We start from the raw sequence: 15,824 nt of genomic DNA on the forward strand, positions 1-15,824 counted from the left end.
TATCAATAATTGCGATGTCTTTACAAGAGGAAAATATGACGGAAATTCCATTAAAAAGAAATTTGGTCTAACAGAAACATCTTCAATTGTTGACGAAATTGTCTGTATCGACCTTCACTTCATTTGTAAACACACATTTATCAATTTCATTGACTTCTACTTAAAAAGCAGTAGTAGTATAACACTTATAGAAAAAATATTTATCTATTAAAGGAAAAATAAAAAAATTCATTTTAGGCAATGAATTTAATGCAATCAATATAGAGAACTTTCTAAAAGAAACCTAATAGCCATACTGCAATCTCCGATATTGAGTGTTTCCTTAGGCCAATTGGTGAACGTATAAGGACTGTGAACCTAGAAGAAAGACTACCCATACATATCCAGATGCTAAATACTGTAAATTACTCTAATTGTACATATCATTCAACAGAATCAAAGAAAGAAGAAGAATCAAAGAAGTCCAAGAACATAAAACTGATCATAAACCAAAGAATTGAGAATGTAAAGCAAGGAATAATAAATAAAACAAACAAAGAAAAAGAAAACTATGCAGAAACTAGAGAAGGTTTTATAAAAAAATTACAAATCCCTTCGACATAAAGAAGAACCTAAGTTTAGAATTAGTAAACTTAAGAATGTTCACGAATATAACATTAAGAGACCTTCAAGGTTTGACAATCACTCCAAGAAACATAACGACAATAGCGAAATAAGCTCAGAAGAGGACGGATTTACACAAATGACTGTTCAGTAGCAGATCTTATACAAAACACCAAGATAAGGTTTTAGTAAGCAAGTCCAATATGAACATAACTAGACGTGATCTCAATATGCTTGTTACTGATAGATGGTTAAATGACAATGTTATAAATTTCGACCTAAATTTAATCGCAGATCGTAGTGAAAAAGAAAGAAATCATCATTTCACGAAAGTGTATACAATGAACACATTTTTCGTAGAACGACTTCTACAATCCGGTTAGGAAGCTGTTGAGAGATGGACCCGAAAAGTTAATATCTTTTTCTTCGATATTATACTGATCCCGGTCCATATTGATCAATCTCATTGGTGTCAGGCTACTGTCAACTTCAAAGAAACAAGTCGGAATACCGGAAGCTGGAGCTTCGGGTACATTTTATGTGAGAAACTTTCCACGCACATTTTTTCGTTCGTGTATGGCTAAAAACCACTATTCTTCCATATTTTTTTCAAACTATAAGATATACATACATATTACAGACGTAGTTATTATGATCACCCTAAACAAACAAACATTCCTTATTACCCAATACTATACTTATATATATATGCATGTTTATGAATTGATCGTACACCTATTTCCGATTTGCTTCGTATAGTAAGGCAAAGTATATCTCGGTAAAGTGTACCGCTTTATTCTGAACTGATTGAACGTATTGAAATTTAAATATATTATATTTCTATGATATTGTTGTTAACATAATTTTTTTTGCAATAAAAGACTCCAAACACATCCAAATACAAAGCGAACAACAGACTACACGCTTTCATCAATTTTTATGACAATCGGGCCAGCCGTTTTCGAATAAATCGGTTGTGACAGACAGACAGACGTCGTCTCGGTTCTAATAAGGTTTTGTTCCACACAAAACATTAAAAGCAATTAAGTATTACAACTAAAGCCTTAGCTTATTATTTAAATTTCGAATCTTTAGATAAACAAAAAACCTCTTTCAACACATCAGATTTCATAAAAAACAAGTCGGGAAACCGGAAGCTAGACGCTTCAAGTATCAAAGGTTTTGTGTATTTCTTTTATAAAGAGATTTGAGTGTGCATTTGTCCTATTAGCATGTAGCACGTAAAATATGCATATATTATGTGAAAATAACCACTTTCAAGTGATATTGACATTCATAGTCTTGAATTTGCAGAGGAGCGCAGATTTTACCTAGTATAACTTTGTTAGTGATAGTTCGATTTTCACCAAATTTGGCAGGATCATGATCTATACTGTTGCCTACATTGCAATTTTGCGATTCTAGGGTGAACTTAAGGGGGATTTTCCTGTCAATTACTAAAAATTATAGTAATATACTATTATTAACTTTATTTGAACAGGTATCGGTATGGAGGGTATTTCGGAGCCTAGGCACCATATAGTGGATTTTTCGGTTGGATAGTTCCTGAGAATGGGTTCGTTAAAAAAATGACCACTTTCAACCCCCCGCACTCCCCACCTTTACAGCAAAAGTCAAAACTAATACCAGCTTCAAAAAGTACTAACCGAGACCTTTAATTTGATACCTCACATGACAATATTTGATGAAAAAAAAATTTACACCCCCCTTTTGCATGTATGGAGACCACCTTAGATTCATCGTAAGAGGATGTAACTCACTATATGCGTGAGCGTTCACAGTTCCCACCTTTCTACCAAATTTGGTGTCAATCGCTATAACCGCCTCCGAGAAAAATGCGTGTGACGGACAGACAGACAGACAGACAGACAGACGGACAGACAGACAGACAGTAAACCGATTTTAATAAGGTTTTGTTTTACAAACAAAACCTTAAAAATGTCCAAAGCATCCCAAACAAATGGAAAACGTGGTGTTGTATGTATGCCGAATACATTCCCGAAATTACAAAACAACTTTCTCTCAAAAGATTATACCCTATTCCCGGAAAAAATCATTTTAGATATGTATAGTACAAAATAACCTTACCCAATAATAAATCCCAACTTGCAGGTACTGATTGCGACAGGGATTCTCATATTACTATTTCTACCCACACTACAGATAATGGTAAATGAGAAGATTACTACTGAGTCAGAATATGCACAAATTAGAACACAACAAGTTGAAATTGTAAATAAATGCGATCTTATTTTACACATCATCCACACCGCAACATTGGAAATTGTTAACACATTAAAAACAACTATAGTAAAGTCGATTCAAACCAACTCAAATAAAGACTTGGCGTTCCTCCAAAGTGAAAGTATCAGAAATACCGTCAAAAATCCCATTCCACATAGATCCAAACGAGGACTTATCAACCTTGGTGGTTCAGTCGTACACTGGGTTTTTGGTGCAATGGACAATGACGACCAACAGAACATTCTCATATTCTCATAACAATTTAAGCATCGTTGCCATGAACAAATCACAACATAATCGAACGAATAAACTGAAAAGTAAAAATTAACGACAAATTCAATAAAATCTTTAACCTTCTTAAAAACGCAATAGAACCGGGTTGTGAAAGGTGAAAGGAATAAAATTTAATCAAATACACAGATTAGAAGAAAGTCAATCATCTTTTTGATTTTTCTGGCCTGTTAGTAATCACTAGTGAAGCCGTGTTTTCTTTCATTTTATTTTTTTTATATGTTAAATAACTTTAACATAAAACTCGCGCATTAGTCTGAAGGGACTGGGAGCCAAGTTTCAATTCCAGTGATAGATGCATGCTTTCTTTTTCGAAATCGTTTCAGAAGAATAGACTCCCCGTTTCAGAAACGTACGTTTTGTTGTGTTGCCGTTTAGACAAGAATGCAAAAATTTGCTATAAAGCTTGTCACTTTTACTGTCGGAACGAAAAGTAATTTGAAGGATTGCCCACTAACGTATAAATTTCCCACTTTCCTGTGAAAAACAGATTGATTACTTGGAAAAGTAACAAGTAACAAACACTAAACCAGTTGCCTTCACCTAGATAAGATTCAAATTGCTCGCTCGATGAGGTTTTTTTTTTCACCTTGAGAGAATTCAATTTTTAAACCATTAAAATTAATAAATGAGTGTTCCTAATTGTTTTTTTTTTAAAGGATATGATAATTTGGCAGGTGAAACTACTGTTTCGGCTTAACAAGCATGTAGCCATTTTCCAACGCGGGAAGTCTATTTTTGCACTTATGGGAGCCTATTCTAGGTAGAGGACCGACTTTCCATGTATATGTACTGTACTGTATGTTGTACAAATAAGTTCATACTGAGGAATGTTTTTCAGTATTCTTTCAAAGGGATGTTTAGGCAAATGAATGTAAATGAGTAGACACAAAATTCCTTGGCTCGATATATTGTTCTTATATTTTCAACAACTTTAACTTCTCACACATAAATCAAAAGCGAAGCGGAAGAGGCGATTATTCCTGAACCGTAAACGTCAATTGTTTACTCCTGCTGCTTTCAAACCGATTGGGTGGTTTTATGTCCATGAGCGCAGTAATTCCAATCAAGGTTCCAAAGAGAATCAAAAAGGATACAAAAATGCCTGACCATATCGGTGCAGTGGTGAATCCGATGCAGTCGATAGTATCATTGAACCGTTTGCCGCCTCCCATGAAAGATTGCAACTGGCAAAAGAAAGAACGTTTGGTGTAGATTTGAGCTTTATGACTACGTATAAACAATGAAGTTAGATAACGTTAGTTCCGACGCATTCGCGCCGTACTGTTTTGCATAATTTACACATGTCGGTGCTTCCGACAATTAGGTTACTAAGAAAGCTGGGAATAAAAGAAAGCTGCATGAACTTAGCCAGCGTTGTGCCACTTCTTACATCACATCAACAAAACTATGATTACATCTATTTGGAAGCAACATTTTTATCCGTAAAGGCAAGCACTCTGCGTGCGTTGAACTACCTTTCGGCCGAAAATATATTTACCTGCACATTGTACATTGTTAAATTGTTCGTGCCATTCGCAAACACAATGTTCATACACTTATAAGAGAAACCTAAGGGGGCTTCTGGAACTGCTCCAACTGCTACTAGTTCGATGATTTTCGACTCATCATGGGAGACCTCCACCGACTTCATTGCCCAGTACCCCGATGATACGTTAAATTTGAACCGAAGTACGGTCTGGAAATTGCATGATAATTACGTGAATGCTTGATTTCAGTTTTGATTGCAGGTTATTTACCTTATTCACTCCGTCGGCGAATGTAGCGAATAGTTTCCATACTTGTCCGCGCTTATCAATTGTAACACTCGGATTTCCAGAAAGCACTTTCATAATTGAGTAATTCCTATTGGTGACGTTGTAATCAAGGAACAGGACGGGGGCCAACTCAGTATATATAATTGCTTCACCTGTGGGGTAACAAAATGTGAATCCCGTTGCCAGCGCAAATTATACTTATGATGTACGTAAGGATATGCTATTGAATATTTAATAAGGTTTATCAGAATAATAAATGCCAGTATGTGTGTTCATTCCGAATTAAAACAGTCGAACATGACACTCGTAGTTTTCCGGACTGGAATGGTTGTTTTTCCGTTCCAAGATTTGATAAATTAGATGAGAATGTTTGTCGAAGGATCACCTCTATATCTAAACATACCCTTAGCGTAGTAGATAAAATCCCTCGCCTGCGTGTCATTTGTATCAATAGCCGGCACTGAGGGTTCTTCTGCTTCCCGTTTGCTTCGCAGACTTCCATCATCATCTGCATTGGCTAGGATGCCAATAATATTCCCTCTTCCGTCTGCGTCTCGGATACGGTCGAGTGTGCTTTTTATCACTTTATCTTGAGCGGCAGCTGCTCCGGTCAGGGGAACGACATGTACCTATATGTAAAACATGCATGTGAATTACTGCATCAGGATGAAGTTTAATGGGTTTACCTTTACATTAACTCCTTTTGGATGCGGTATCCTAGGTTGAGCTAAGTAAACTAAAGACTCTTTTTCTACGATGCTTTTCAGCTCCGGAAAACTGTTACCGTCAATCCTATCCGAGGTGTCTGTGACAAATACCACGACGGATTTTACCTTTTCATATAACGACAAAAGTGCCCCATCATTAACCACTCCTAGAGCAGGTGATTTGATTTCTTCTATCACACTTGGACCCCATATAAAGAACGGCCCATGGTACTTCAAATCTTGGCACAAACCTATTGTGAGAATAGCGAAAAACACTACAAATTTGAACATCTTCGTAGCCGTCAAGCAGACTTCGCCTTTCTTTATGAACTATGCACTTCACTAGTTGTCCGGATCGATATTGCTTTTCATCCTTTTAGGGCATGCGCCCGGCAGCTTTAGGAGTGTGGGCGCTCTGCTTCTTATTCACTCGAGGGGTGGACGTCACGTGCTGCTGTTTACAAACTTGGAAGCCGCGCCAGCCGGATGCAGTTTAGCCAAGGGTAATGGACCAACAACTCTTCGAATACGCGTCCGCTAGGCCGCTACTGCACCTATTTATAAATTTACCGCGCCAACTAATTATAGCCTCATGTGATTATATCACATTTGTATGCTTCCCAAGCAGCGTTTTAGTTGTTTTTCATCTTAGAACCCGAAAGTGATCGTCTCACTTTCAAGAGATTGTCTTAGATTATCGATGTTATTTGCGAATAATTTCGCTCACGGGAATTATCATTACTCGATTATTACACTCCCGTTTTAGGATATGTGGGCATTTGATGTGATCGTTTTCTTGTGGGGACGGTCTTTTAAGTTAGAAAGTGTTGTTGCACATATTTCAGAATCCCAGCGGAAAGAGCAACTTTCCCACATTTCATCAATTTTATAACTCCTTTTGCAACTGAGACACAATCTTTTGAATAGGAATTACACTGGGAGTCACACGGATTTATTATTATTGACTAGCATCTTCTCGCGAAAGTGCGAGTATCTGTAAGACGGGATATAATGCGATCAATTTACTACAAACGTATCAAATTGTTTGTAAAATAATTAACGGAACGTTCAATAGCAGTTGTATGAACTTTTACTTCCGAATACTTCGTTTACAGTGCTAAAACTATTGCATCTTCAATATCTTCAGCAAAGTATTTCAATCAATTTTAGCTGCCTTAAACGGAGTAAGTTGTACAAGCAACACAATCGGAGATAACGACTTCAAATGCAATCATGAAAGTAGAAAACATTCAAAACGTTTTAATATTGAACCTTTTCAAATAACATACAATATTATTATATAATCATCCTCATTTACATCAAGGTGTGCTGGCCGCTGTTTTGATCCAATCAAACCCAAACCAATGGTTAGTCATCCATTGCCTTCACAGCCAACTTGATGTAATCCTTATTTCTGGCCCGTAGACCGTCAATTCTTCACTTGCTGATGACTATTTTACGGGTTATTAAAGGATAAAGGAAGATTAAGTTCAAACCTGCCCCCCTTGTTCCGGTAGGATTCACTTCATCCTCACTAGTCAATATAAGATCCAGCTGTCCGAAAGTTCACCAACATTGTTCACTAGTATTCGTTAGTGTATGTCGCCAATTTGTGACCCATGCGTTGAAGGGCTTCCGGTTTCTATCCTCTTATATTCGAAACCACTATCATATCCGTGAACAACACAAGCTTATCATCCAAACTAGATGCGGATTGCCGTGTACATTCCTTTATAGTTGGCTTACAACATGGCCATAAGTAGTATAAATATGTATGTTCTAATCCACTTTCATATAAAAATCTTGCGGTTTTGAGACAGCATGTATGTTCGAATCCAGTTTCATATGAAAATGTTGTGGTTAGGGGCGGCCGGTTTGGCGCGTGCCGGGGGCGACTTTTAGGGAAGCGTAGTTCGTAGGGCGTCGTCCGCGGGGGTTCGGGGAGCGTCGTTCCGGGCCGGGGCGGGTTTTGTTTAGGTATTGGTCGGTTCGTTGACCGTTGTTTTGAACTCCCTACAGTAGTATAAATATGTATGTTCTAATCCACTTTCATATAAAAATCTTGCGGTTTTGAGACGGCATGTATGTTCGAATCCAGTTTCATATGAAAATGTTGTGGTTAGGGGCGGCCGGTTTGGCGCGTGCCGGGGGCGACTTTTAGGGAAGCGTAGTTCGTAGGGCGTCGTCCGCGGGGATTCGGGGAGCCTCGTTCCGGGCCGGGGCGGGGCGGGTCGGCGTGCGTTTTTGTTGTTGTTGGATGTCATGTGCGTATTGCTTGGGTGATGGGGAATTGCTTATCAGGTTGACGTATTTGGGAGTGAATATTAGACCGTGGGTGAATATGTAGTAAGTTTGAAAATGATGGTTTTTGTAGATTTTAAATGTACTTGGCTGATTTTGTTGTTGTTGTTGCTGTGGTTGCTGATAAGAGGCGATCGTTTGGGTGCCATGTGCTAATTGTTTGGGTGACTTGAAATCGCTTATCAAGTTGATATATGTTAGGGACTGTGTGAATATTAAACCGCAGGTGAATATATTGTAAGTTTGAAAGTGATGTTTATCAGTTGTGAAGGAAAATTAGAAGTGTTAAGCGATAAGCCATGTTTTGGATTGAGCGGTTATCGCATAGAGATAAATATTGTATATGTGAACAAGTATGGAAGAGTTTTAAAATTATCAACGTGAAGATTGATTCGGGTTATCTGGAGGTTTATATGACACCTGAGGATGGTTCAAGGGTGCTTGTACTAAGCTTAAGGAATGGAGAGGATTGCAAACCTGGAAATTTCGATACGACATTTACATTTCAAATCTGGCAACATGTTAAGATTGAAGTATTTGGTGAGTGGGATGGTGATGAAGGGAATAGTGTATTTTTATTGCAATTTTGGTGTTGTTGTTTCAGGTAATGGCGAAATTACCATAATGGGAAAAGTGTTGCCAGGTTTGACTAGATGTAAGACGAAAAGCCGATATCCGAAGGGTTGTCCGTTCAACGACATAGATGGTGGTGATGATGTTGAATGGGTGCAAAAATATGGAATAAATGAATTTGAAAAAGGGGAAGAGGAAAGAATTAAAGAGGTTCTTCGCCGAAATGGAAGTCATCATGATTATTATGGAGATGATATCATACGAATTCAGCGGGAGTTTGATCGATTGATTCGAAGAAAACAAAATAAAAAATCTTTATCGAGTAAAATTATTGCAAAAGAGGAGGGGGAGAATGGAAGATCTAAGAAAACGTTTCGCATAAGGAGTGGTTATCTGGAGGCTGTTGATGAGGGAAATCCTGAAGTTGATTTAGCTGAAAGAGAATTTTAAATAGTCAATGATAAATTTTGAAATGTGTGTATATCCAACCTGATTGTTTTTTTTTTCTTGTAAATATTTGTTTATTGTTCATTCTTTTTCTTTATTATATAAGTTTGAAAGGCTTTCACTTGAGGATATTTATAGATGACATGACAATGTGGTTTTGAACAAAACCATCGAGACTTCAAAATGATTTTCACATTTTAATATAAGAATGGACGTAAACTAGAATAAAATGATTCATATGATAATAATCACATCCAGTAGACTAGGAAAAAAAAGTTTTCTTTCTCTCTCTTTTTTATGGAATAGAAGCAGCCGAAAGGGTAGGTAATTTCAATCGTTCAGAGCCGTATAAATAGATCTCATGACGGTAAATATACAATTAGTTGGTTTTCGCAAATCGATTGGAATAGAATGGAGTTTTTAAATATACTTCTTGTGTTAGGTTTTGGTGTGCCTTTTCTTTTAGGTAGCCCATTGCCAGTGGTTAATCTTAATACCAACGAAAGTACAAACAATTTAGCGTTTAATCTCGTGCTACCTGATAACAATACAGCGCAAGTGACATTATCTTTTCGACTTATGACTGTTAGTACAGTTTCAACAGAAACGAACACGTCGTTTCAAAATGATGCCGATGTTGCTATTTCATCATCATCATGGCTGACGTCGACGCCAACAACAACAACAACAACAGAACCGTCTAGAAGATATGTTACAGTCGATGAAGCAATAGAAGGATTTCGGCAAGCTTTGATTAAGAAGGAAATGGAAATAGCTGGAATTATCGAGAGCGAAAATATTTTTTACAGGCACTTTAAATTAGAGTTCGATGATGACAAAATTTTAACAGTTCGATGTACATATGATAGCAACTATTCCATGCGCTCACTGAAAATCGCATGTTATGAATACCATGAGTTCGAAACCGAAAGAATACTCAGTAATGGCGAGGTTGAGTATATAAAACAGGCAGATCCAGACTGTAGGAGCAATATAGAATTTCTGAACTTGAAGAAAATGAAGCAAACCTATTTTATGAGTATTGCTTGAACCGCGAACCTGTGCACAACGAATTAAAAAATGGCGACGACGAATAAAAATAACAACGATGTGGACGACGACCTTCAACGTTCTATTGAGGAGTTGAAACAATTTTTTTGTACCAACAGATTGCTAATTCTTACGGAGCACTTTAACCAATTTATAAGCAGCTATACGTTTTTGAAACCATACGCTGAAATGTCGCAGAAAGTCAGCCAATTTGGAAAACATTACGTGAGCTGCCCGTGGGCATATGACGATGCAAAATGCGGACCAGACACTTGTGAATGTTATAGTGTTCGTAGGAGAATAAATGAAATGAAAAACCTTGTTCAGTTTTACAAAAGATTAACTAATAAATAAATTTTATTCTTCAATCAAAATTACAGTGTTTCATTGTGAATCTTAATATATCATATCCTTGGTATTTATCCAGGAATTGTGTTTCGTTGAGAACCCTAGCCACTTCACAAACGCTTGGTTACCATTCCTTTTCAATATTTTTTCCACAAGATAAATTGACGGATGCTCAGCTTTCAATAGTTCAGGCTCATAAAAACCACCTTCAATTTTATTTCCTTCGTAATCTTCTAATAGATATGTAACGGGATTGGTAATACGAATTTCGCGAATCTTGAAAATTTCCGTGGTCCAATTGGGTGTGTAGCCCTTTTCAAATACATGCTTGTATTTACTGATTCGAACATGATCACCCACATTATATTTAAATGGACCCATCACCTTAATGTTGTTGTATACGGTAGACAGGAGTAATTTTTCATTGGAACTATTCACAGCAGACGGAGCCATTTTAATTGTTCGGTGTTTTTTATTATTGTAGGCGTCAACTATATCATCGACTTGATTGATCCACTTGTAGTTTCCATTCATACTAAACTCTTTCCACATCATATTCTTTAGGGTACGATTGAATCGTTCAACAATTGATGCCTTAAGTGGACTATACGTGGAATAATGGTTTATTTGATATTTTGTCATAACATTTTTAAAATGTTTGTTGTAGAATTCTTTTCCGTCGTCTGTTTGTAGGTTTTTAGGAATGCGTCCTCGTTGGAGAATCTGTTCAATTGCTATAGCAACTTCTTTACCCGTTTTTGTTTTGATGGAAGCCGTCCACGCAAACTTGGAAAACGTGTCGATGATCGTAAGAAGGAAACGGAACCCCGTATTGTCGCTAACATATGCTCCCATTTCAACTAAATCGGCCTGCCACAAGTCATCCAAACCTTTAATTATGACTGGTCGTCGGTTAAAATTTTTTCGAGCTGGCCTATGTAATTCGTTGACTACTTGCCGTTTGCTCATTTTAGAATGAACTGAATTTCGTAATATGATTGATAGTTGTATTTGTTGTTTTTAAGGTATGACTTTGAACTGTCATCATCATCATCATAGTTTTGTAAGTTCGTCGATTTCAAGTTGAATTTGTCTGTCTATATATTCTTTGAGTTTCTCAATGTTAATATCAACGTAGTTCTTTGTAGAAGCATCAGCATCCTCAACGGGTTCTCCAAGATTCTTGAGTTGTTTGAATTTGATGTTGTAATCACCGCTTTCCGTTTTATTAAATCCCGCACCATGCAAACCGTGTAGACCATCCTTACGAGGTTTTCCTTCTGGACCTCGGGGACCCGAGGGCCCCTGCTGACCTATAGGACCTTGAGGACTTTGAGGACCTGGGGGTCCTTGAAGTCCTTGCAAACCACGTTTTCCTCCTCCAGTATCGTTTGAAAATCGACCAAATTTATCAACACCCATTTAATAAATGATGTGAGCTGCGTGTTTATTCTATTATTTGTGATTCTTTCAATTCTTCAATGATTGATATAATTTCATTGTTATGATTATTGTGACCGGCTTGCAATGAGTAACCGCAATCGACTTACTAGTTCATTGGGATCATCCCAATATATATAGTCAATTTGTTTGTTAGACGTTTCCATTAAATTAGGGTTTTTGCATTTAATATTAGGGGTTCGTGTTAACCCTTTTCCTTCTTTTCTATTTAACAATTTAGAAATTATTCTTGTATATTTAAAGCTTCGATTTCCATTGACTTGACTGCTACTGTCATAAGAACGCCTGTGGGCATTAGAGTGTAGAAGAATACTTTTATAATTCTCTAAATCATCGTCGGAATATATTGTTTCATCTGGATACTTCATAAAAAGCAGTTCATATAAACCCCGACTTCCAATGTAAGCTTTTTCATCTACAATTATATGATTATCATCGATTGCGAAATCTGAATTTCCTATTTTCCACTGATTTCCATCATTGTCATCCCTATATACCCCATAAATACTGTCAATTACAGATGGTTGATTTACATAGATATCTAGATATTGCCTAGCAACATCTGAAAAATGATTTTGCTTCAGGTATTCTCCCAGATATTCTTGCCCTTCCGGAGTGGCAACATATTGGCGAACAGCTTTTGTAGAAGACTTAGGAGTTTCAAAAATGTGTTCATTTTCTTCATAGACACGATCTCTCTTTAATTCCTCATCTTTACATTTAATACGAGCTGATGAAGACTCTTCTTTAAACTCTTGTTTTTTTATGTCTTGTTCCTGCAATACTTTAGCTTTCTTAACAAATTCTTTGAGGGGTTCCGTGATGGGCTTAAATGTTTCTTCTAACTGAATCTCTGTTCCGGCTTTGTTAGCTTTCAGCTGTTGATGCACTCAAACCGTATTGAACTGTTATCGAACTGTATTGAACAGCTATTGAGCTGCATCAAACTGATCCTTTGAACTGCTTTGAACTGTTCCTGAACTGATTTTAACTGCTTTGAACTGCTCCTGAACTGCTTTGAACTGATGCTTCTGAACTGCTTTTGAACTGCTTCTGAACTGCTTTGAACTGCTTTGAACTGCTCCTAGACTGCTAAGTTGGTAATGATGCTTTTAATAGATGGGGGGTTCTTTCCATACTGAGGATTTGCTTTTATAGTATTATGAATATATCGAATCCCTTTCGATATCGACCCTTCTCTAAAGAACTGTCTTTATCAATTACACAGAATCCATATTTATCATTCCAACATTCAGCACAAATGGTTCTAAACTGTTCGAAAGTCATGTCGGTGTTTACGTGATCATTGTAAATGTGTCTTAAATTCATATCATCCTGTTTGAATATAATCAAAAAATTTGCGTTATCTCGAATAAGGTGTTTCGGTATTCTTGTATATGTTTGACACAGATAAAAGCTATCAATATTATGATGTCGTCCCATACAGAAATATGATCGAATATTCTCTTGTTTCTCGCTGGCAATATCATCGAAAATGAAAACAGAGTCAGATTTGGCTTCTTCAGGCGAAATCACCTCACTATTATTTGAGAATGTATGGAAGCCCAATCCGGAAATAGCTTTAACAGCCTGCTTCAAATGTTCATATTTGGGTTGATGTAATGATTTCGAGTAGATGTAAATATTTTCAAATTTTATACCATTTGGGTGCTTCAATAGAGAAAGCATAACGTTAGTTTTGCCGCAGTTAGAAGGACCCGTAATAATACCCCGAATATTATTAGGCAATAAATTGCTGTGTTTAGCTATACAGCTTTCATTTGTAATGTCAGTGTTTTCCACCACCAACCTTTGTTGTTGTTGTATAAACCGCATTATCAGTGCAACTAAACAACCAGACTGAAAGTAATTACGTTGTTGCAAAAAGTGTTATAGTCTGCGAGAGTTGTTGAACCGAGCAGGATTATACGCATACATAGACGCAAAGAGAACGGTCACTATAAAATGATTGATCATAAAAATAAATATACTAGTACAACACGAAAAGCGGTGAAAGGAAGAGGTGTGATTAATACCCTAATCAATAAACTTCCAATTGAACTGCATCTACCTGGTTATCAATACTGTGGTCCTGGTACAAAACTAAGCGAGCGGCTTGCTAGAGGTGATCCAGGAATAAACTTATTGGATCAAGCCTGTAAAGAGCATGATATTGGATATTCAAAATTTAAAGAAACGGCTGATCGTCATATATTAGATAAAATATTAGCTGAAAAGGCATGGCAACGAGTCAGATCAGCAGATGCAGGATTGTCAGAACGAGCTAACGCACTACTTGTAACCAACATGATGAAAGCTAAAGTAAAATTAGGAATGGGAATGAAGAATAAACCGAAATTTGGAACAATTGTTTCCAAAGTCCGAAGGATTGTCAAAAGAAAGAAACCCGACACAATGAAAGCGAGTATTAAAGTAGCCTTAGCTGCTGCAAAGAATATAACAAAGGGACGGAAGAAGACTCTCAAGACTCCAAGGATAATACCCATTCCTAAAGTTGGTGGAGTTCTACCTTTTCTAGTTCCTCTTTTCGCAGGATTATTTGCTATTGGTGCTTTATCAGGTGGAGCTGCGGGAATAGCGAAAGCTGTTAATGATGCTACCAATGCCAAAAAGACCTTAGAAGAAAAACAGCGTCATAACCAAAAAATGGAGGAGATAACATTAGGCCGAGGATTGCATTTAAAACCGTACAGAAAAGGATTAGGGTTGTTTTTGAATCCTGCTTCAAAAAACTTTTAAAAACGCTACCCAAGAGAGCATTAAATGAGAATGATTTAAAGAGATTCGCCAGATTCTTGTCAAACTTCAGAGGAGTTTTCATGCGAAATAATTTACCGAGGGGAGCTGCAAAGCAAAACGAATGTGGTATTGTAAATCTGGATAATATGCAGGGTTCTGGTACTCATTGGGTAGCATACAAAAAACAGAATCGATATGTGGAATACTTTGACAGTTTTGGAAATTTACCCCCACCGAAAGAGCTAATAGATTATCTAGGTTCTAATATAAAATACAACTACAATGCATATCAAAGCTACGACTCATATAACTGTGGACATTTATGTTTGAAATTTTTGTACAATCTTTTGTAAATATATATATATAAATATTTTTAAAACTGAAAATCAATCATTGTTTTATATGCTGCCATGGCACTTACATTAACTCTAAGCGGAAATTCATCCATTCTTACAACTGAATATTTTCCACCAATCGATTTACAAGGTGGTTACGTATGCGGACTTGTTGATTTTCAAACATATAATTCTATACCTAACGTGGATGAAAAAAATAATTTATTTCACATTGGGAAGCACATTATAGAAATACCCATTGGATCGTACGAAATTGATGATATTGCCAACTATCTGTATAAAGAATTAGCGAAGATCAATGACAAAATAATTCTTTTAATACAGGCTAATAATAATATAATACACTCAAAAGTGAAATAAAGTCAAATGCTCCAATTTACTTCAATGAAGAAAGATCCATTGGTCAATTGTTGGGATTCGCTAAACGAGAATTGAAAATCAATGAAAAACATACTTCTGATCTACCTGTGAGTATAAGTAAAGTGAACGTAATACGGATTGAGTGTAACATAGTTGGAAATTCTTACATCAACAATATTCCCTCACACACAATCCATGAATTCTCACCTGAAGTAGGACCAGGTTATAAAATAGTGGAGGTTCCTAGTAACGTCATTTATTTACCGGTAAGCCTTAAACGAATAAGCACGCTAACTCTTAAGCTGATTGATCAAAACGGAGATATAATAAACTTCAAAGGGGAAACAATAACGATTAGACTTCATTTGAAGCCTCAGGATGCTGCTTTATAACGACGATAAATACCTGCCTGATAATGTAGATAGAACCAGTTCAATCAGAAAAATCGAACGAGCTAGACCGCGATTAACATTGCAAAATAAACAGTATCTAAAGTTATTGGGATTCAAATTGAAACAAAAATA

The 15,824-nt window shown here is 36.7% G+C and overlaps 2 protein-coding genes and 1 long non-coding RNA gene across 3 annotated transcripts in view; all 3 read right to left on the reverse strand.

Moving 5' to 3' along the window:
- Positions 1–2,872, reverse strand: part of LOC119653074 — a 41,920-nt gene extending 39,048 nt beyond the window's left edge. The window contains exon 1 of the long non-coding RNA XR_005249637.1: positions 2,713–2,872. This is a non-coding gene — a long non-coding RNA (uncharacterized LOC119653074). The remainder of the gene's footprint in view (positions 1–2,712) is intronic.
- Positions 2,873–4,053: 1,181 nt separating this feature from the next.
- Positions 4,054–6,169, reverse strand: LOC119653085. The gene is made up of 5 exons (XM_038057578.1): positions 5,624–6,169; positions 5,341–5,566; positions 4,920–5,089; positions 4,661–4,858; positions 4,054–4,346 (listed from the first exon to the last, which is right to left on the reverse strand). Exons 1-5 carry the CDS (start codon positions 5,933–5,935, stop codon positions 4,137–4,139), a joined length of 1,116 nt encoding a protein of 371 aa, XP_037913506.1. The 5' UTR covers positions 5,936–6,169; the 3' UTR covers positions 4,054–4,136.
- Positions 6,170–11,416: 5,247 nt separating this feature from the next.
- LOC119652084 (short-chain collagen C4-like) lies at positions 11,417–11,785 on the reverse strand. The gene has a single exon (XM_038056021.1). The coding sequence runs from the start codon at positions 11,783–11,785 to the stop codon at positions 11,417–11,419; it is 369 nt and encodes a 122-aa protein (XP_037911949.1).
- Between the last annotated feature and the right edge of the window lie 4,039 nt (positions 11,786–15,824).

The sequence above is a fragment of the Hermetia illucens genome, chromosome 3 (assembly GCF_905115235.1).
Source record: "Hermetia illucens chromosome 3, iHerIll2.2.curated.20191125, whole genome shotgun sequence".
In the NCBI taxonomy this organism is placed as follows: domain Eukaryota; kingdom Metazoa; phylum Arthropoda; class Insecta; order Diptera; family Stratiomyidae; genus Hermetia; species Hermetia illucens.

Bases quoted from the DNA above. Each gene is read 5' to 3' on its own strand.
- LOC119652084 (XM_038056021.1), bottom strand. From the start codon at position 11,785: ATGGGTGTTGATAAATTTGGTCGATTTTCAAACGATACTGGAGGAGGA.
- LOC119653085 (XM_038057578.1), bottom strand. From the start codon at position 5,935: ATGTTCAAATTTGTAGTGTTTTTCGCTATTCTCACAATAGGTTTGTGC. The intron at 5,567-5,623 runs GTAAACCCATTA...TTTTACATATAG, and splicing joins CAAAAGGAGTTAATGTAAAG to GTACATGTCGTTCCCCTGAC. The intron at 4,347-4,660 runs GTAAATATATTT...TTCTTTTGCCAG, and splicing joins TAACAATGTACAATGTGCAG to TTGCAATCTTTCATGGGAGG.